Source organism: Papio anubis, chromosome 1 (assembly GCF_008728515.1).
Source record: "Papio anubis isolate 15944 chromosome 1, Panubis1.0, whole genome shotgun sequence".
NCBI classification, from domain to species: Eukaryota; Metazoa; Chordata; class Mammalia; order Primates; family Cercopithecidae; genus Papio; species Papio anubis.
Window position 1 is genome coordinate 141,662,054 of NC_044976.1, and position 22,353 is coordinate 141,684,406.

The 22,353-nt window shown below is 37.9% G+C and overlaps 1 protein-coding gene across 1 annotated transcript in view; it reads right to left on the reverse strand.

Moving 5' to 3' along the window:
• Positions 1-22,353, reverse strand: part of IARS2 (isoleucyl-tRNA synthetase 2, mitochondrial) — a 71,262-nt gene that overhangs the window by 25,453 nt on the left and 23,456 nt on the right. Inside the window, exons 3-12 of the mRNA XM_021927079.2 lie at positions 21,752-21,911; positions 20,422-20,570; positions 20,287-20,336; positions 20,095-20,204; positions 19,922-20,012; positions 19,139-19,254; positions 16,634-16,803; positions 15,551-15,641; positions 11,778-11,929; positions 8,284-8,444 (exon numbers count right to left, since the gene is read on the reverse strand). Coding sequence (XP_021782771.2) covers positions 8,284-8,444; positions 11,778-11,929; positions 15,551-15,641; positions 16,634-16,803; positions 19,139-19,254; positions 19,922-20,012; positions 20,095-20,204; positions 20,287-20,336; positions 20,422-20,570; positions 21,752-21,911 — 1,250 coding nt within the window. The remainder of the gene's footprint in view (positions 1-8,283; positions 8,445-11,777; positions 11,930-15,550; positions 15,642-16,633; positions 16,804-19,138; positions 19,255-19,921; positions 20,013-20,094; positions 20,205-20,286; positions 20,337-20,421; positions 20,571-21,751; positions 21,912-22,353) is intronic.

Here is a 22,353-nt window from a genome sequence, read left to right on the forward strand (position 1 = left end):
ACTCTCTGGAGTTTGCTAAGCAATGGCAGAAAGGCTCTTTTACCCAGGTATGGAGTGACGACTGCGTATCAGAGATGAAGTGAGAAACTAGACAGTCCCAGGAGATTAGTATGTTGACACAGCAAGTACTAAGTCCAAAAACCAGACTCTACCTGTGATTTACCGGAAAATGACAGGAATAAATCATATTATTTTTTGAGTTTCAGTTTCTATAAACATTGGAAAAAGTTGTGAAGAAGACGACTAGGTGAAAATTTTTATTCTTAAAAGAAAAAGTCCTAATAACTAAAGAAAAGTGAGTAACTTTACGACTATAGATGAAACATACACATTTTATTTTAATTAATTACGTAAATTTTTTTGAGACAAGGTGTCACTCGGTGGCCCAAGTTGGATTACAGTGGCATGATCATAGCTCACTTGAAGCCTTGAACTCCTGTGTCATGTAATTCTCCCGCCTCAGCCTCCCGAGTAGCTGGGACTACAGGCCCATGCCAAGATGCCCTGCTTTTTTTTTTTTTTTTCTTCGCCCCTCTAGAGATGGGAATCTCGCTTTGTTGCTCAGGCTGGTCTCGAACGCCTGGCCTCATGCAATCCTCCAGTCTTAGCCTCCCAAAATGCTGGGATTATGGGTTGTGAGCCACCACACCCAGCTCCACATCCATATTTGAGAAACCTAAATTCAACTTTAATAAAACTAAGCTCTTTTTCATATTCTTGGCCTGGCACGGTGGCTCATGACTATAATCCTAGCACTTTGGGTGGCCAAGGCAAGAGGATCACTTGAGCCCAAGAGTTCAAGACCAGCCTGGGTAACATAGTAAAGACCCCACATCTATTTTAAAAAAATAAAAATGAGTTCTTTTTCATATTCCTAAATATCAGAAAATTCAGTGACATTTTAAATGTTATTTAACTATATTCAAGTAACCTACTAAGTATATAACTAAAAGCATTAAGAAAGAAATATTCCAATTTTGATGTTGGCATGTTATTAAAGCAACCATAAAATCCTACCAAGTTTAGTCAGATACCTCTAATCTAAAATTCATTTTAATTGCTACATTTTTTATAACGATATTAGTAATTTAGTTATAGAACATATTTTAATATAAGAAATGTAATTTTGTGTTTTATATATACTTTATTTGCAAATTTAAAAAACTTTTTAAAAAACTAACAAAAGTCTCTTAGTGAGGAAGAAAAGTTTTTCCTTTAGCTTACCTAATTACACTTACGAGAAACAACGTAACTACACATTAGCTACACCAATGAAAAGCAATCCTGCAATCATTTTTAAAAATCCAATTTCAGAAAGGCTATTGTAAATAAAACAACATACTTCAGACTTTTTTTCCTTGTTACATATGTATAGGAATCAGAACAAAAGAAAAATTTGTTCAATGTATCCAAAAGAAACATGAAACATTTTTAAGGGAAGAAGCTTTATCTCATTAAGATAGCAAGTCTCACTAATATTTAGAGAGCAAGACTTCCTTCCTTCCTTTATATTGTGAATTATGAAAACATCATGTTCTAAATAAAGTCTACTAAATGTACTTTATTAAGCATTATGTTCTATAATTAGGTTCTATTTTGAGATTCTAGATAAATTATTTATATTTTTAAAACAATAAAGTTAATTTTAAAATGAGAGAGTAAAGAAAAACCCAACAAATATGTTAATTAGCTAGATTTAGCCATTCCACAATGCATACATATTTCAAAACATGTTGTACATAATATATGCAATTTTTGTCAATTGAATAAATTAATTTTGGGTGGGCACGGTGGTTCACACCTGCAATCCTAGCACTTTGGAAGGCTGAGGTAGGTGAATCACTTGAGCTAAGGACTTCAAGACCAGCCTGGGCAACAAGGCAAAACCCAGTCTCTACAAAAATACAAAAATTAGCCAGGTATGGTGGTGCGTGACTGTAGTCTCAGCTACTTGGGGGGAGGATCACTTGAACTCGGGAGGTAGAGGTTGCAGTGAGCTGAGATTGCGCCAATGTACTCCAGCCTGGCAATAGAGCGAGACTCCGTCTCAAAAAAAAAAAAAAAAGGCCAGGCGCAGTGACTCACGCCTGTAATCCCAGCACTTTCGGAGGCCGAAGCCGGCGGATCACGAGGTCAGGAGCTCGAGACCATCCTGGCTAACACGGTGAAACTCCCTCTCTACTAAAAATACAAAAAATCAGCCGGGTGAGGTGGCGGGCACCTGTAGTCCCAGCTACTCGGGAGGCTGAGGCAGGAGAATGGCCTGAACCCGGGAGGTGGAGCTTACAGTGAGCCGAGATCGTGCCACTGCACTCCAGCCTGGGCCACAGAGCGAGATTCCATCTCAAAACAAACAAAACAAAACAAAGAAAGTGTGACAGAGAGTTTTGAGGCCAGGTGCGGCGGCTCACTCCTGTAATCTCAGCACTTTGGGAGGCCGAGGAGGGCAGATCACCTGAGGTGGGGAGTTCGAGACCAGCCTGACCTACATGGAGAAACCCCATCTCTACTAAAAATACAAAAATTAGCCAGGCATGGTGGCGCATGCCTGTAATCCCAGCTACTTGAAAGAATGAAACAGGAGAATCACTTGAACCCGGGAAGCAGAGGCTGCAGTGAGCCAAGATCCCGCCATTGCACTCCAGCCTGGGGAACAAGAGCAAGACTCCGTCTCAAAAAAAAAAAAAAAAAAAAAGTGTGACAAAGAGTTTTGAAAACAAAAATTGCAATAAAAATAAACAGACATATAACCCACAAACTTGAGCTAGGTATAATGATGATAAAAACAAAGATAAATTTAATGTTCAACAAAATATAAAAAGATAATTTGAAAAAAGTATATAAAGTTAACTGCGAACAAGTGCTGAAAAGATACTCATTATAGAGACGTGACAAACATCTAACAAAATCCGAACGTTGGATATGTTATGTTCATTTGCTTTTCATACACAAGGAACTAGGCAACCGTTAAGAGCTAAGCTGACATTTTTAACAGGTGCATATTCATTCTTCTAAAACTAATTAAATTACATCTTCTTTTGTATATCATTATGTTCCTTTATAAACAACTGTATTGGACATCTTAATACACTTCACACAAGAGGTATTAGTCCTACTTCCTTTGGGTAAATACTTACAGGTGGAATTTTTTTATAATGAAACCAAGATAATACTTAAAAGATTTTTTAAACAATTTTCTGTTTCCTAAAAAAATTTTTAAACAATTTTCTATTTCTTTGTGGTATTTAATATTCTTCAGAAAAAAATATAATAAAAATTCTAATTTATCTGAAATTTAAGAATTCTCCCTTTATTTCTTTAATATCCTATACTTAACACAAACTCATAGTTCACCTATAACCCAAAGATCAGTATAAATGACTGCTGATAAAAGTGGGTGAAACCACTTATCAGTATGTAATCTATATGCTTCCACCTTAGTGCTTTATTTCATAAAGTAATAAATCTATCATAAAACCTTGTACTTTACTCAAAGGCCTTATCTCAGCACAAGCATTATGTGTCCCTTCTTAGGTTTCAAACTGAGAAAATCCACTAGGTAGCATGAGCAACTATGATACCAGCCAATCACTCTGAACTTCGATATCAACTGGAATGAGGCTTATTTAGCGTGTTACGGACATTAAGCAGCATTAAGATTACTAAGCAACAAAGAAACTACGGCTGTCATCCCACTGTCTTCTGTGTTTTGTCTTTATAAGCAAAAATATTAAGGATTATTAAGACAACTTTTCTTCTGTAAGTTACTGGAAGAAGAATGAGGTAAGAGGCTAAATGTTTCACATTTGTTTACTAAATTTAATTCTAGAACAAAGTTAAATTTGGGAGGGGAAATTCTATTTTTAATTTAATCCTAGATTTATGTTTTAAAGGTGACAGAAAATCATTTTGGAGAAATTTTTCTTTAATGAACATAAATTTTTTGAACAAAAGGTTTATTATTGTTAATTGAGAAAAAAATTTAGGTAGCTAAAGTTAACACTCAAATTATATTGGAAATTCCTTGGCTATTTTTACTAAATTTCTCATGATTTCCAGAAGTTAGGGGCTAAGTTTCCCTATGTTAATCATAGCATTAATAGCATGAAAGTGATTATAACTGTCTGAAATGATGAAAGAAATTTAACCAACTTCTTTTCCTTCCCAGGTAGCCAGTGTTTCTAAATTTTATCTGATTTATGCTAAAAATTATTTCTTCTGTTTTTATTGACTAGTAACAGATTTCAACCTAAATTCTAATGGCATTATATCACAGATTCAAAAAATGACCAATTTCAGTAAAGTCAGAAATTGAATTATTTCTTGAGAAAATACAAATATGATCTAAAATGCAAATGACACTATTAATTCAAATCAAAATAAAACATCAGCATTTCAAATCTACCAGTCCCTAAACTGATTCAGAACATGAATGTTGACTTTCTTCTGTGAAACAAGTATACTTAGAGATAATGTACAGATCCCATGATGAGCAAAAGGAATCTCCTTATATGTTTAATGGTGTTATCAAGTGTAACAGCAACTCCATGTGGACTGTGTACCAATTTCCAGTGGAGATGCTGTTACTTTTGATGGTTACCAACTTGACACAATATAAAGGTATAATAAAGAAAGACAGAAAATTGTGGTCACTTGGACTCTCATTTGATTCTGGTGGAAAAAAAGATAAACTTTCAGCCTGTTTTACAAAATTAACAAGTAATAAGAATTAATATCAATTTTCTTAAATTCAAGTTTTGCAACACCAAAAAGATCCAATAATGGAAGAGGATTAAAGTCATCATTCAGAAATGGTATACAGGAAAATGACCTATGAATTGACAGACACTATAGCTGAGTTTGTCTGTCATTTCTTTAGGCCAATATTCTGTATGACTGTGCTACTTCAGTATCAGAAATCGACGAACACCATGCAACCAACGCAATGACAGGTACGCAGAAGATAATCTGTAACACTATCATGTAGATGTCTTGAATAATTAAAACATAAATATACCTAATGAAAACTTGTTTGTGTTTTTCTGACAAACCTCATATTTATTTAACCTAACAGTCAACCTATGTACCATTTATTTATCAGGATGTATCAATTAAACCAGTTTGCTATATTTACTAATACATACATATGATCCACCTCAGAGTCCAGAGGACTGTTTCACCAAGGAATTCCCACCCACCTCAATCACTTCAGTGAAATTCCCTAGACATCTTGCTCTCCAAATAATAAAAGAAGAGTAGCCAGGTACAGTGGCTCCCGCCTGTAATCCCAGCACTTTGGGAGGCCGAGGCAGGCGGATCACTTGAGGTCGGGAGTTTGAGACCAGCCTGACCAACATGGAGAAACCCCGTCTCTACTAAAAATACAAAAACTAGCCAGGCGTGGTGGCACATGCCTCTAATCCCAGCTACTCGGGAGGCTGAGGCAGGAGAATCACTTGAACCTGGGAGGTGGAGGTTGCAGTGAGCCGAGATCACGCCATTGCATTCCAGCCTAGGCAACAAGAGTAAAACTCTGTCTCAAAAAAAAAAAAAAAAAAAAAGAGGAAACAATGACATGGCTTATAAAACTTTGCAAAACAAAACCAACTTTCCAGTGTGAAATTTTAAACAAATGCTTGTGGAAATTCATCTCAGCTATAATCACTTTAATTCTTTTTCTTTTAAACTGAGTTTGAGGCTGGGCATGGTGGCTCATGCCTGTAATCTCAGCACTCTGGGAGGCAGAGGCAGATGGATCCTTTGTGGCTAGGAGTTCAAGACCAGCTTCGTCAACATGGCAAGAACCCGTCTCTACTAAAAATACAAGAATTAGCCAGGTCAGTGGCGTGTGCCTGTAGTCCCAGCTACTCAGGAGGCTGAGGAGGGAGAATCACTTGAACCTGGGAGGCGGAGGTCGTAGTGAGCCAAGATCGCACCACTGCACTCCAGCTTGGGTGACAAAGTGAGACTGTATCAAAAATAAAATAAAATAATCTGAACTGGACAGAATTTACATTAATTCTTAATATGGGTATTAAGATATTAGTAGTTTACATCTGACCAAGCTCTGTAAGATCAACACAGCAACAATATTTAGATTATTCATAGAGTCTTACCTCAGGTCCAACTTATAATAATATTGAAATAGCTTTCCAATGATTTTCCGGTCTCTAGCCACTACTTTCTTTTCCTAAAACATACTCTTACTCCTCAAGTCTACTTAAAAGTTTAAACTCCTTAACAGCATAACTTAGAAAAAATTCCATTCACCAAATTAAAAGAAATTGCTCAAAGAAAATGAAAATCGAGAATGTGTTCCTAAAAGGAATAATTAACATCCCCCTCTCCACATCTGTGAAAAACAGTAACAACACTCAAAGCCTCCGTAATAGTACTAGAAGATAAACTAGCTAGACTATTATCTCATTAAAAACAGGGGCCACGTCAGTCTTGTTCACTGTAGCTACTAGCAGTTCCTAGCACGGACACATACTAAGTGCTTAACAATGTGTTCTGTTTTGTTTCGTTCTGAAGAGACAGTGTCTTGCTCTGTCAGCCAGGCTAGAGTGCAGTGGCATGATCATAGCTCACTATAACCTCAAACTCCTGCACTTGAGCGATCCTCTCGCCTGAGCCTCCCAAGGAGCTGGGACTACAGGCCCACACCACTACACCAGCTAATTTTTAAATTTTTCTGTAGAGATGGGGTCTCACTGTTGCCCAACTGTGAACTGCTAGCTTCAAGCAATCCTGCCGCCTTGGCCTCCCAAAGTGCTGGGATTACAGGTGTGAGCCACCACGCCCACATAACAATGTTTCTTGAGTGAATACATGAACGGCGCATCATCTATGGCATACTGTGCTTTACACGAAGTAGTCTGCATTTATTATTTAGTATTCATAACAGTCTACCTGCAACCATTGCTTTTCCTATTTTATAGAGGAGCCAGAGGTTAAGTAAATTCCTCAGTCTCACACACAGTGAATGGCAAAGCCTGAGTTCAAATTCAGCTGCCATTCTCCAAAGCTCATAGATTTCCAAGCAACTTCTCTTTCAAAAAGCACAAAAGGGAACTCTTCAGGATAAAAGAATTATTCTAAGACACAATTGTGATAGTGGCTGTTAACTGAATAAATTTAGTATAAATCACTTTAATAAATTTCTTTTTTAATTTTTTTGAGACAGAGTCTCGCTCTGTCGCCCAGGCTGGAGTCCAGTGACGTGATCTTGGTTCACTGCAGCCTCCGCCCCGCAGGTTCAAGCAATTCTCTGCCTGACCCTCCCGAGTACCTGAGATTACAAGTGCCCGCCACCACGCCTGGCTAATTTTTTATTTTCAGTAGAGACGAGGTTTCACCATCTTGGCCAGGCTGGTCTTGAACTCCTGACCTCATGACCTACCTGCCTTGGCCTCCCAAAGTGCTGGGATTACAGGCAAGAGCCACCGTGCCCAGTCATGAATTTTACAGTATGTAAAGTATGCCTTAATAAAGTTTAAGAATGAGGCAGATCTATGTGTAGTGATTTGGAATAAACTATAACACATAAAGTGAAAAAAATCTAGGCACAGAGCAGAAGATAGAGATACTCCCTTTTGTATAAACATATGTATATGCTGACAGAAGAATTCATTTTTTTTCTGGAAAGATTCAGAAATAACTGTAAACAATGACTGCCTCAAGAAAAGGTTCTGGGTACCTGGAGTAGGAAAAAGCCTACTTTTCAGTGTACAAGCTTTTCTACTATGAATTGTTCATTATGTCCCTCTATTATCTTTCCAAATTAAAAAAAAAAAAAAGAAAAGAAAGAAGAACTGGGAATATAATGATCAGTGTAATCATGTGCATTTAACTATATTATAATTTCTTAAATTTTAAGTATCTATATAATTACATAGTCCTATTTGCACTTAAAAGGAAAGTAGATTCAGAATATGAGACTGAATATTTTTCCTGAAGAAAAATTACATTTCAGGCTCCCCTGCTAAACATTGTCCATCTTTGGATCCATGATACCTTAATACAGCCCAATAAATTCTCACAGAAAAAAAAAAAAATCAAAGCCTTTACTTCTAGGTATCAATATTTAAGAAAATCTAGTTTTTAATATTTTAACTGTATGATAGAATCTTTTTAAGTTTATATTTTAGTTCCCCAAAAGACTATTTTAGCATATTTTATTTAACATATATAAACAGTTCTCAATCGTCCACATTATTTTTCGATTTTTGAAGAAAAAATAATTCGCTTTAAAACACTAAAAAATTTTAGAAAGCATTCTACCTGTTGATCAAGTATTCATCCTTTGTCTTATGATGAAACACAGGAATTGGAACACCCCAAACTCTTTGCCTTGATATACACCAGTATGGCCGCCTGTCCATCATTTCAACCATGCCATTCAGTGCTGATCCAGGAATAAATTTCACCTTTTTTAACAATTCCTGCAATTAATTCATAAATCAAGTCTTGTGAGAGAAAGCAGAACAAGTATTCGAGAACAGTCAATTTTCCAAATGCATTTCTTTCTTTTGGATGTTTGTAGCCATTCACATGCCTCCCTTACCCTCCCCTCAAAAAAAACAACTAAAAAAACTAAAATATTTCAGAGCAAATAAGCCAAAGTAAAAATGGAGCCACAAAGAACTTAGTAAATAATATCAGGAGCAGTGATAATATCAGGAGCATTGTTGTATTTTTTAACAATGTTACAAAAGATTTCACACCAATTTCTAATTTACACCAACCCTAGATCAAAACTGGTAATAAAAGCTTTCACAGAACTATTATTCTTCACTAAACTATAGTTAAAATCAATTCAAACTTGATTTCCACCATTTTTTAGAACGCTTAAGAAATAAATTACTATCTTAGGCTGCCAAAAAAAGATTGTAATATACCTAATTTTACATAATGTAGTTTACACTATAGAAAACACTTTCTCAAAATAAGCCCAAGCATGTGGCTCAAGCCTGTAATCCCAGCATTTTGGGAGGCTGAGGTGGGAGGATCACTTGAGCCCAAGAGTTCAAAGTTGCAGTGAGCAAGGAGCATGGCACTACACTCCAGCCTGGGTAACAGAGCAAGAGCCTGTCTCTAAAATAAATAAGTATATATATCTCTCTCTATCAACAAATGGATAACCGTTATTTCCTCTCAAGAAAGCTCCCTTCCTCCACTTCCACAATAAGGTTGAAAACTACTACCATTTATTTGTCAATTAGCAAAAGATTAATTGTACAGCAAAAATGTTTAACAGGCTCCAAAAAGGTCAAAATGCTAACTTCATTTTAAAAAATCTTTCTATCCATTAATAAAACCATTTTTACATTTTCGGAGAAGGTTTAAATGGTTTCCTCACTCACCATAACTACCAGAAGTTCCCTCCCCCAAAGCTCTCTGTAGCACCACCTATTGGCAGAATGACAAAATCTCTACAAATCAATTTGATTCATGCTATACTTGGTTTAAAAGTCTAAGAAATGTGAATATTGACTAGATATTTGATTTTGCTAAGGAATAAATATTACTTTTTAAAGGTAGTGATACTGGCATGTGAATTATGCTTTAAAGAGTCTGGCTGGGCATGGTGGCTCACACCTGTAATTCCAGCACTTTGGGATGCCGAGGTGGGCATATCACCTGAGGTCAGGAATTCGAGACCAGCCCGACCAACATGGAGAAACCCTATCTCTAATAAAAATATAAAATTAGCCGGGTGTAGTTGTGCATGCCTGTAATCCCAGCTACTCAGGAGGTTGACGCAGGAGAATAACTTGAACCCAGGAAGTGGGGGTTGCTGTGAGCCAAGATGGCGCCATTGCATTCCAGCCTGGGCAACAAGAGTGAAACTCCATCTCAAAAAAATAAATAAATACAGAGTTTATCTTTGGCTCATGCCTGTAATCCCAGCACTCTGGGAGGCCGAAGCAGGTGGACTGCTTGAGCTTAGGAGTTCGAGAACAACCTGGGCAACTTGACAAAACCCTATCTCTAGAAAAAATACAAAAATGGCCGGGCGCGGTGGTTCACACCTGTAATCCCAGTACTTTCGGAGGCCGAGGCGGGTGGTTCACGAGGTCAGGAGATCGAGACCATCCTGTCTAACACGGTGAAACCCCCTCTCTACTAAAAATACAAAAAATTAGCCGGGCGTGGTGGCGTGCACCTGTAGTCCCAGCTACTCAGGAGGCTGAGGCTGGAGAATGGTGTGAACCCAGGAGGCAGAGCTTGCAGTGAGCCAAGATAATGCCACTGTACTCCAGCCGAGGCGACAGAGTGAGACTCCGTCTCACAAAAAAAAAAAAAAAGAAAAAATACAAAAACAAAAATTACCCAGGCATGGTGGCACAGGCCTGTAGTCCCAGCTACTCAGGAGGCTGAGGTGGCTGAGGTGGGAGGATCGATTGAGTTCAGGAGGTAGAGGTTGCAGTGAGCTGAGATCACACCACTGCACTCCAGCCTATGTGACAGAGCAAGACCCTGTTTCAAAAGAAAAAAAAAAAAAAAGAGTTTATCTTTCAAATATATGTGCTAAAATATTGCCGGGACAACATATAATATGGAAGAAATAATGCCTGGAGTTTGTTTCAAAAAAATCCAATTGTTAAAGGGTAAAAAGTGGGTGGTCGGAGGGGTGTAGATAAAAACAAAATTAACAAAAGTTGATTATTGTTGACACTGAGTGATGGGAATATGACAATACATTATCCTATTCTCACTACTTCTGCAAAGAACAATTTTTAACTTTACAAAAAGTAAAAAAAAAATAAATAAACTTGGCTTAAATATATTGTGTCAGACTTAGACGTTCTACAACCAAAAATCGGTGCAGAGCTGCAATTTACAAATTTTAACATTGGCAAATAAGGAAGAAAAAAACAAAACGCACTATATATTACAGTTGTCCACATTACACAAGTATAGAAAGTACAAACTGCTATAAAAAGCTTTGGCAAGGACCCCAGATTGCCAGGTCAATAAATGAACCAGCTAAATACAGTAGTATCTTTCAACTGTAAAGCAAAACACCTATATATTGAACCTGGTTAACACATATATATTTAAGCTCTTTCATTAAATAGACTCAAGTTGTGAGAGATGTTTACACACACACACACACACACACATATACACACATACGCCCACATAGAAAGATACATATTAAATGAAAGGGCTCAAATATATATTATTTAGAATACCAGTTATAAGTATTTGTAACCTCAAAGCAATAACTTTGTATATTTTTCATATTGTTAGTTTTTCTTTTTAATATGCTTTCTTTGTAACTAGAATAATAACTGTTTTAATTCATTGCAATTTCAATCTTAAGGAAGCAAAGCATTTAAAAAAGTTTTACTGACTGCTTATTATACATCAGACCATATTCTGGAAACTTGTATTTCCTTACTCCATGAGATAAGCATTATTATCACTTTATATCGATGAGGAAACAGAGGCTATCGCAGGTTAAACTAGGTAACACAGTTCTGCCAAATTCTATGCAACTTTGACTACACTGGGCAAGAAAGTCTATCTAGTAACTGTGTGATTTGGACAAATCACTTAACCTCTTTATGCCTCATTTCCCACACATGTATAATGAAAACATGGAAGTCCGAGGTCCTTCCAGATCTAAAATTCTACAATTTTATGAAACTAAACCATAATAGCAGCAATCCCTATAACTCCTGAAACCCCACGTCAACCTCACATGCATACCCTTTATACTGAGGGAATGATATGCCCAACCCCTTATAACAGGATGCTTTTTATACCTTGGCTGCAATCTTAATATCTGCAATGTTTATAAACCACTGCTTGCTGGCACGAATAACCACGGGTTTCTTGGTCCTCCAGTCATAGGGATAGCTGTGCACCAATTTTTCTTCTTTCAACAAATTCTTTGCAGTCTGAAGCATCTTTATAACTTTAAAAAAAAAACAAAAAACAAATTATATTAGACATAAAAAGTACTGTGAAAATGCTAAAAAAGCTCTAAACTTCCAGCAAGTACTAAATCTGCAGCAACAGGTGGCAATAGAGTAGTCAACCTGCCGGCCGCAGTGGCTCACATCTGTAATCCCAGCACTTTCGGAGGCCGAGGCAGGCAGATCACGAGGTCAGGAGTTCAAGACCTGCCTGACCAACATGGTGAAATCTCGTCTCTACTAAAAATACAAAAATTAGCCAGGCGTGGTGGCGTGTGTCTGTAATCCCAGCTACTCAGGAGACTAAGACAGGAGAATCGCTTGAACCTGGGAGGCGGAGGTTGCAGTGAGCCGAGATCGCGCCACGGCACTCCAGCCTGGGTGACAGAGCAAGACTCCATCTCAAAAAAAAAAAAGAGTAGTCACTTTGGTTGGGTGTGGTGGCTCACACCTGTAATCCCAACAATTTGGGAGGCAGAGACAAGAGGATCACTTGAGGTCAGGAGTTGAAGACCAGCCTGGCCTGCATGGTGAAACCCCATCTCTATTAAAAATACAAAAAAATTAGCAGGGTGTTATGCTGCACGCCTGTAATTCCAGCTACTTGGGAGGCTGAGGTTGGAGAATCATTTGAACCTAGGAGGCAGAGGCTGCAATGAACCAAGACTGCGCCACTGCACTCCAGTCTGGGCAACAAAGCAAGACCCTGTCTCACAAAAAAAAAATAAAAAATAAAAAAGAGTAGTCAACTTCCAGGTATCAAAGGCATGCTCTGGGATTCTCCTGGAAAAAAAAGCAGGGACTATAAAATATTAATCAGACTCCAAATTATGCCACTTTCACCTCTTTTCACGTCAAAGAGAAGATGAACAGATTATATCTAGAATTCTAGATTTGAAGTTTAGAGCCATAATCTTTCATACCATGAACCTTAAAATGGTCTCCAATAATCTGGAAGAAACCAGGTGCAGTGGGTTGAACTGTGTCCCCAAGATCTAACCCCCAGCACTAGTGAATGTGACCTTACTTGGAAATTAGGCCTCTGCAGATGTAATCAAGTTTAGATGAGGTCACACTGCATTAGGGAGCACTGGTGTTCTTAGAAGAGGACAGAAAGAAGATTATGTTTTTGCCACTGATTCAGCCATGTGAAACTCACCTAATTACCCTTTTCCGGGTATGAAGCTGCTGTCTCTAAAAGTGCCATCTCATTGTGCTTAGTATCAGTCAATGCTAGAGAAATTCTGAACAGCTTATGTACAAAACTTTTTAAAATTTTTGTATTATTTTGAAACTTTGCTTCTTTGGGTTTGTGGCACCCTGGCCACCCAATTTAACTGTGACAGCCATTTACAGTCCGTGGGCTGGCAGTTCTGTTTTTTGTTTTTTTGTTTTTTGAGATGGAGTCTCGCTCTATTGCCCAGGTTTGAGTACAATGGTGCGGTCTTGGCTCACTGCAATCTCTGCCTCCCGGGGTCAAGTGATTCTCCTGCCTCACCCTCCCGAGTAGCTGGGATTACAGGCACCTACCACCACACCTGGCTAATTTTTTGTATTTTTAGTAGAGACAGTGTTTCACCATGTTGGCAAGGCTGGTCTTGAACTCCTCTCCTGACCTCGTGATCCGTCCGCTTCGGCCTCCCAAAGCGCTGGGATTACAGGCCTGAGCCACCACTCCCGGCCGGGCTAGCAGTATGCTGATCTTTTAAAGTTTCTTTCTCTACCCAATCCCCACTTTCTGGTAAGGTTTCTGTAAAGTCTGTCAGGTGTACATCCTGCAGCTTACTAGCTTAAAACGTACTGTCCTTTGATATACTCTTTGGGGCCCACTGGGAGAAACAGAAATCAATAGTCCACCTGTTTTGATAATGAATATTGACAAGTGTCTTTTTGAAATAAAGAACCAGTCCCTCCAATAAAACAAAAAAGAGAGAAGAGAAAGGATTCGCAGAGAGACATATAAGACCTAAAGAAGGTGGCCGGGTGTGGTGGCTCACACCTGTAATCCCAACACTTTGGGAGGCCTAGGCAGGTGGATCACTTGAGGCCAGGAGTTCAAGACCAGCCTGGCCAACATGGTGAAACTCTGTCTCTATTAAAAATAAAAAATAGGCTGGGAGCAGTGGCTCACGCCTGTAATCCCAGCACTTTGGGAGGCTGAGGCAGGTGGCTCACGAGGTCAGGAGATCGAGACCATCCTGGCTAACACGGTGAAACCCCCTCTCTACTAAAAGCACAAAAAATTAGCCAGGCGTGGTGGCGGGCACCTGTAGTCCCAGCTACTCGGGAGGCTGAGGCAGGAGAATGGCATGACCCCAGGAGGCGGAGCTTGCAGTGAGCCGAAATCATGCCACTGCACTCCAGCCTGGGCGACAGAGCAAGACTCAGTCTCAAAAAAATAAAATAAAATAAAATTATGGCCTGACATGGTGGGGGCTCACGCCTGTAATCCCAGCACTCTGGGAGGCCAAGGCAGGCAGATCACCTGAGGTCAGGAGTTCAAGACCAGCTTGGCCAACATGGTGAAACCCCATCTCTACCAAAAATACAAAAATTAGCCAGGAGTGGTGGTGTGTGTCGGTAATCCCAGCTACTTGGGCGGGTGAGGCAAGAGAATTGCTTGAACCCAGGTGGCAGAGGTTGCAGTGAGCTGAGATTGCACCACTGCACTACAGCCTGGGCAACAGAATGAGACTGTGTCTCAAAAAAAAAAATTAACTGGGTGTGGTGGCGTGTGCCTGTAATCCCATCTGCTCGGGAGGCTAAGGCATGAGAATCACTTGAGCCCAGGACACAGAGGTGGCAGTGAGCTGAGAGCATGCCACCTTGGGTGAGGAAGTGAGCCTCTGTCTTGAAAAAACAAGTAAGACCTAAAGAAGGTCATGTGACAAGAGAGGCAGAGAGTGGAGTAATGCAGTTATAAACCAAGGAATGCCAAGGATTTCCAGGAGCCACCAAAAGTTAGAAAGAGGCAAGTAAGGATTCTCCCATAGAACCTTCAGGAAAACATGGTCCTGCCAATACCATGAGTTTAGACTTCTAGCTCCCAGCACTTGAGAGAATAAATTTCTGTTGTTTTAAACCACCAAGTTTATGGTGACTTTTTACAGTAGCCCTAGAAAAGTAATATATTAGGTCTAATTAGTCTTAGTCTTAGGGTGGGCAAAGAAAGGTTTTCATAGCACCTGGTCTCTGAATCTATAAAGAAAGACAGAAAGACAATTCAAGGCTGGAGGATTCCCAAGATTCTAACACATAAACCATGCCATATAGGTCAGTTATTTACAAGGGTTAAAAAGTGAGTGGGGAATGTGTAATTTACAGTCAACGTCCAGCCCTGATCTTGATTTTATCCTTCCACAAAAGTAATACTACTGATTATTATCTCCATAGCCCTAAAATAACTTCACTCCCTGTTGACTGCCCTGACTTGCTTAAATAAAGCAGCTTCAAAGCAAAAGATGAAAAAGTCGCAAACTCCATTTTAAAACATGTGGCAAAACAAGACATAATTTATTCTTTTGTTTCTGTTAAAGTATAAGAAGGGAAAACAGGTAGTAAAGGTTACTGCTAGCTACTTTTCAGAAAATATGTATGATATCAACAGATATGATGCTCACCCACATCAGTTCCCTCTTCAAGGACAGCCTTGTTTTGAAGTTCAGGACCTGCAACATCTGTGAAAACTCCATCTTCATCCACTAAACAATCCTATAAAGTATCATTTTGAACAATTAAAATATCAAGACATTTTCTCTTATGACAATATCTGGCAAAACAATAGATATAAAACATCTCAGTATAGCCTAGTCTTTTTCTACATTGAAACTCTAGGTACTTGGCCAGGCGTGGTGCTCAGGCCTGTAATCCCAGCACTTTGGAAGGTCGAGGTGGGCGGATTGCTTGAGGTCAGGAGATCGAGACAATCCTGGCCAACATGGTGAAACCCCATTTCCACTAAAAATACAAAACTTAGCCAGGCGTGGTGGTGTGCACCTGTAGTCCCAGCTACTCGGGAGGCTGAGGCAGGAGAATCGCTTGAACCCTGGAGGTAGAGGTTGCAGTGAGCCAAGATCATACCACTGCACTCCAGCTTGGGCGACAGAGCAAGACTCCATCTCAAAAAAAAAACAAAAAAGAAAAAGAAATAGGAATTTGTGAATTTTATACATTTAAATCACCAAAGCCATAATGTGTTATTGAAGCATATACATAAAACTTTAATAATAAAAGTAACGAAATATATTAAAACATCTTTGAGCGGTCTCTATTGTTTCCAAATCTATGCCTATGTACACAGTCGCTCCCGTTCAGACTCACCTTTTAACTAAATGGAAATACTTACTAAGTAACTGAAGTATGTAAAGTAAATGGAGAGAGGACTGTTTAGCTAAAACAAACAAACAGGCTTTTTCAGGGAGTAAAAGTAATCTGTCTATGTGACTTAATACTAGAATGAAAGTATTTTAAAAGTGCCCCATGATATATATTCTTCAATTCTAATGTGATAATTTTCTCCTAATTCTGGGAAATCTTTTTCAATTAGTATGAATTAATGAAACTTTAGAGTACTACACAAAGCTAAGCATTTCACAATTATGATGAAAAAAGTCATCATTTTAAAAAAATAAAGATGTTGGTTAGAATTTATCATTTCCTTTTATTAAGATGAATAATTAAAAATGAAAAAAGAGGAACAGTACCATGGGCAGGTTGTGCTGAGACGCTACACCGTAATCTTCCATACCATGAGCTGGGGCTGTGTGAACCAATCCTGTTCCTTTTGCCATGGTCACATGATTTGCAGGTAAAAGAGGAGAGGCTTTATCAGGAATTAACGGATGACTACAAGTACCATTTTCCAAATCTACACCTGTAGGGAAAGAAAACCATTATTAAGAATCATTTTATACGGCAAGTCTATGTCCTTAAGCTTAGCAACAGAATATCAGGTTAAATGTACCAAATCTAGAACAATACTGGCTAGGCTTAAAGTCCAGCTTCCCTTTTAACTTGTTCTGTGACCTTCTGGAATCTACAAAATTGAGATAATTATGGTTCCCACCTCAGAGGGTTGCTGTGAGAATAAACAGAGTTAATGTAGTTTAAGTGTTTTGATACTTACTCTATCTATCACTTAATACTCTCCCTCACCACCCTCCCAAAAAGATCTCTAAGTAATTAATAAGAAATAATTCATTTTTTTCTGGAAAGAAAACCTACCCCATACAAATCACTTCATTTTTAGCTCTTCAACATTCCTATTACTTTAATAAGTAGTAAGCTACGTGACACCAGCTTATTTTGACAAGGATAAGAAATATACATACTCCTCCACAATATGGTGACTCAAAGAGCAACTCAATAATTATCTGATAATAAGAATTTGAAACAATTATGCTATCTAGACAAAAGATCTTTAAATTTGACTTGAACATTTTCAAAAATCTTGTGATTTTTAGTTTCTATGATAACATATAACTTGACAATGAAGTCTTTAATATCCTCTGCATTTATAAAAGGGCAAGGGGCTGGGTGCAGTAGCTCATGTCTGTAATTGCAACACTTCGGGAGGCTGAGGTGGGAAGATTGCTTGAGGCCAGCAGTTTGAAACAAGGCTGGGCAACACAGTGAGAGAGGGTGTGAAGTAAATTATTATTTTGGTTTGTATTTTTATTATCCTATTGCACCAAAGAGGACCAAATAGTCTTAAAAATTCTTAAGCTCCTTTCCTGCCTCTGACATAAAAATCTTTTTATTTTTGTTAAGGCTGTTTTTAAACTTCGCATTGGCTTGTATCTGAACTGATTAATTTAGAGGGCTTTCCTATTTCGCTAGGGGGTCTTTCTAGGCAGCTTTTGTATCTTTATTAATGTGATTGATTTTTTAAGCAAGAAATTAAAAGATATGTCATACCTAAGGATCAAAGATAATTTTAGGCTAGGCACGGTGGCTCACGTCCATAATCCTAGCACTTTGGGAGGCAGAGGCAGGAGGAACACTTGAGCTCAGGAGTTCAAGACCTGCCTGGGCAACATAGTGAGACCTCATCTCTTTAAAAAAATAAAATAAAATAAAATTTTAGTCCAGGCACAGTGGCTCATGCCCATAATCCCAGCACTTTCGAAGACCAAGGCAGGAGGATCACTTGAGGCCAGGAGTTCAAGACCAGCCTGGGCAATGTAGCAAGACCTCATCTCTACCAAAATAAATTAAAAATTAGCCCAGCATGGTGGCATGCACTTGTAGTCCCAGCTACTCAAGAGGCTGAGGAGGGAAGATCACTTGAGCCTAGGACCCAAAGGCTGTAGTGAGCCAAGATGGCACCACTGCACTCCAGCCTGGGCAACAGAGCAAGACCACATCTCAAAACAAAACAAAACAAAAACAACAACAAAAAGCTAATTTTAAACTTCCCTAGACTTCCATAATTATATTTCAAAAGCAGTCACTACCTCAAAAGTCCTAAATTATAGCTCACCAAGAATTATGTTGGGCTAGGCAGAGTGGCTCACGCCTTTAATCCCAGCACTTTGGCAGGCCAAGGCAGGCAGATCACCAGAGTCCAGGAATTCCAGACCAGCCTGGGCTACACAACAAGAATTCATCTCTGTAAAACATTTTTTCAAAATTAGCCGACTGTGGTGGCATGTGCCTATAGTCCCAGCTACTTGGATGGTCAGGGTGGGAAGATTCCTTGAGCCCAGGAGTTTGAGCCTGCAATGAGATGACTGGGCCACTGCATTCCACCTTGGGCAACAGCCTGAGACCCTGTCTCTTTAAAAAATAAAATAAAATAAAATTCCTTTGATAGAAGAACTGCTTTCCGAATAATTTTCAGAATTTATTCAATTCTTTATTAAAATTATATATCGAAAAATAAGCACATTCATTTCCTTTCTTGCTACTTTTATTAAAACAGATAAAAACAATTTTAAAAATTAATTTTGCATAAAATTTTACCAAGTAACTATTGGATACTGCCAGAAACTTGTTTTATCTGTTGTACATTTATCAATATTCATATTTTTCTGTACTCCTATCATGCATAATGTATATTCTCCTTTAGTGTAATCAATGTAAAATGTATTCTAGAAAGGTAGAGGCCTTATCTGTTTCAATTCACAATAGGCAGTTCAGCAAAGTAGTAAATTCAAGTCAGCCCAATACTTTGATGACTATGTTGTCAGATATCTAAAAATCTTCACCTGAAAATGTTGAAATAGTCTCAAATGCTGTTTCCAAAGTAGAAGCAACAGTTTCTACTTTATCTGCAGCCAGTACGTAGAGGTCTCCAGACTTAGAACATTTCACAACAGCATACCTAACATAAAATTTTAGGAGAGAATTAATACTAATGAAACAAGAAAAGCCACAGATATCATTTTAATTTTTAAGTATCATTTTAGAAAAAACTGACTTCAGGCCGGCACAGTGGCTCACGCCTATAATCCCAGCACTTTGGGAGGCTGAGGCGGGCGGATCACCTGAGGCTGGGAGTTTGTGACCAGCCTCACCAACATAGAGAAACCTCGTCTCTACTAAAAATACAAAATTAGCTGGGTGTGGTGGTGCATGCCTGTAATCCCATAATCCCAGCTACTCGGGAGGCTGAGGCAGGAGAATTGCTTGAACCCGGGAGGCAGAGGTTGTGGTAAGCCAAGATCACGCCATTGCACTCCAGTTTGGGCAACAAAAGGTGAAACTCGGTCTCAAAAAACAAAAAAGAAAAAAGAAAAAACTGACTTCAAGATCAAACTATACTATTTTCAAAACACTTCGTAACTTATACTTCTACTTCATTTTCCCAAAAAGCCAGATAAGGTCTTAAAAAGGATCACCTAAAGGTTAATAAAATCTATATGAACCTAATAACTAAGTTATAATTCATTAAATTTTAAAGTAATAAAGAGGTTAAAATAAATTCAAAATAATGTTAATGATGGAATAGATTCTATCTGTGTATTAAAAAAATGCAATAATATACCCACTTTGATTCAGGCATATAGCAAACAGCTTCATTGGCTGGAATCGTCCAAGGTTGTGTGGTCCAGACCAAAAAACTAACAGGAGATGAACCATCTGTGAAGATAAAATTGTAAATATGTTAGCAAATGGGATAATTCTATAACTTTAGTACACTCAAGCTATGAATAAATCTTACCTATAAGAGATGCCAATTTAGGAGAAGGTTTCAAGAGAGGAAATTTTACATATATTGAACGACTGACATGCTCAGGATTATACTCAAGTTCTGCTTCAGCCAATGCAGTCCTAAGGTTTAAAAACATTAAACATAAATATTTCGAAGACTCACAAATTTCTCCCTTTCAATTACCAAAAAATGCATATATACCTAGATGAGGGAGACCAAAACACAGGTTTGTAAGATCGATAAACCAAGCCCTATAAATGACAAAAATATGAAGTTAAAGGTAGAATTTTGTAACACATACTTCAACCTACTCAAAGAGAAAAAATACTTCTTTACCTTATCATACATTTGGTAAAAAGTTCTCAACTGTTTGGCTTCATACTTTCCATCAAATGTATAGTAGCAATTATTCCAATCTGCCATTATTCCCCAACGAATAAATGCTGATTTCTGCTTCTCAATGGCTGCTTTAGCAAATGATCTAGCTAAAAGAAACAAAAAAAAAACACACAGAAAAAAAGCTTTTAAAAACCAACGAATTTGAATTCTTAAACATGGTTTAGCATGTATCTCTCTAATGCAAATGCTGTAGACAGTTTAGAATATAAAAAAAAATTTTTTTGAGATGGAGTCTCACTCTGTTGCCCAGGCTGGAGTGCAGTGGTGCGATCTCAGCTCACTGCAACCTCTGCCACCCAGGTTCAAGCGATTCTCGTGCCTCAGCCTCCCTAGTAGCTGGGACTACAGGCGTGCATCCCCATGTCTGGCTAACTATTTCGTATTTTTAGTAGAGACGGGGTTTTGCCATGTTGGCCAGGATGGTCTCAAACTCCTGACCTCAGGTGATCCACCTGCTTCAGCCTCCCAAAGTGCTAGGATTACAGGCATGAGCCACTGCACCCAGCCTATAAAATTTTTTAATAGAAAAATAATTTGAAGGTCAACAGTGTTCAGAAGATACCTACAACAAATTCTAAAATTAACTGAAATTGCAAAAGTTAAAATTTTATTACTGTCTTCTGTATTTTCCAGACTTTATACAATCACTTCACTGGAAAAAATAAACTGGAAAAATTATTCCTTATTGTTTCTTAATTTAAGAAAAGGTCAGATAATAATTTTCATTTCATTATACACAAAAAATTAATCAGAATATCAAATGTAAGCCAATGATAATAGGTTTCACAAGGAAGTAAAAAAATCTTCACAGTTATATCCAAATGTACAATAGTACAACATATAAGAAAAGGAGAGTCCTCCCTGGCCCAGTCGACTGAAGAAAAAGGATCAAATAAGAGATTAATGTAAAATATATGTATTTTAGAATTTAATTGTGGCTTAACACCTGAAATAAGTCAACAAGCCCCCTTGAGGAAAGTAAAAAAAAGAACATACCAAAAAATAATTTTATAAAATATAAACATTAAGAAACTGAGAATGCAATTAGAAATGCTCACAAAGTCTTTCCTTCAATATCCAAACATAAGTTCTTACAAAAATCCATGAAATAAAATCTGAATTTTCTGTGACAGAAAGGCATTTCCAATAGATCTCATTATAACCAAACCAAACAAAAACAAAAGGTTCCTTTGGTAAAACTCTGACTTTTCCAAGGACCCTAAGTGTTTACAAATATCAGTTTAAAACAGAAACAGAGATTATTTACCTTTCTCTCTAATTTCCATAGCTGAAAGATTCTGAGCTTCTCTACCAAGTTCTGATAATACTTTTATTTCAATGGGCAACCCATGACAATCCCAGCCGGGCACAAAATGTACTTTGGAGCCACTCATCATATGGAATCGATTGGCTATGTCTTTCAAAATCTGCAAAGATAAAATGATAATTATCATTCATACATAAAACATTAGGCCTACAATTTATGTTCTTTTTTTACACTTAATACCATTTTTAAAACTGCAATTTGAAAGGAAATGTACAAATTAACTCATAAAAAAACTATTAACACAAATAGTCTAATATTATCTATATTGAGCAAAGAAATATCATCAAACCATCGCAGAACTTATAGTGTACTCAAAGAATGGAATATTGTGGTTAACTCTGTCACTGACAAAACCCTTACTAAAACAGTAGACCTCTTCATTAGGTATAGTTCTGGAACTAATTTACCTTTTCAAGTTCATTTTAGATACTAGAGGGCAGCAGAGCCTTTTAAAAAATGTATTACCATAGTAGAATGGGGGAATCAAAGGCAAAGGATAGATTTGCCTCCAAGCTCAATTTCCTTCTTCCCAAAAGGAAACA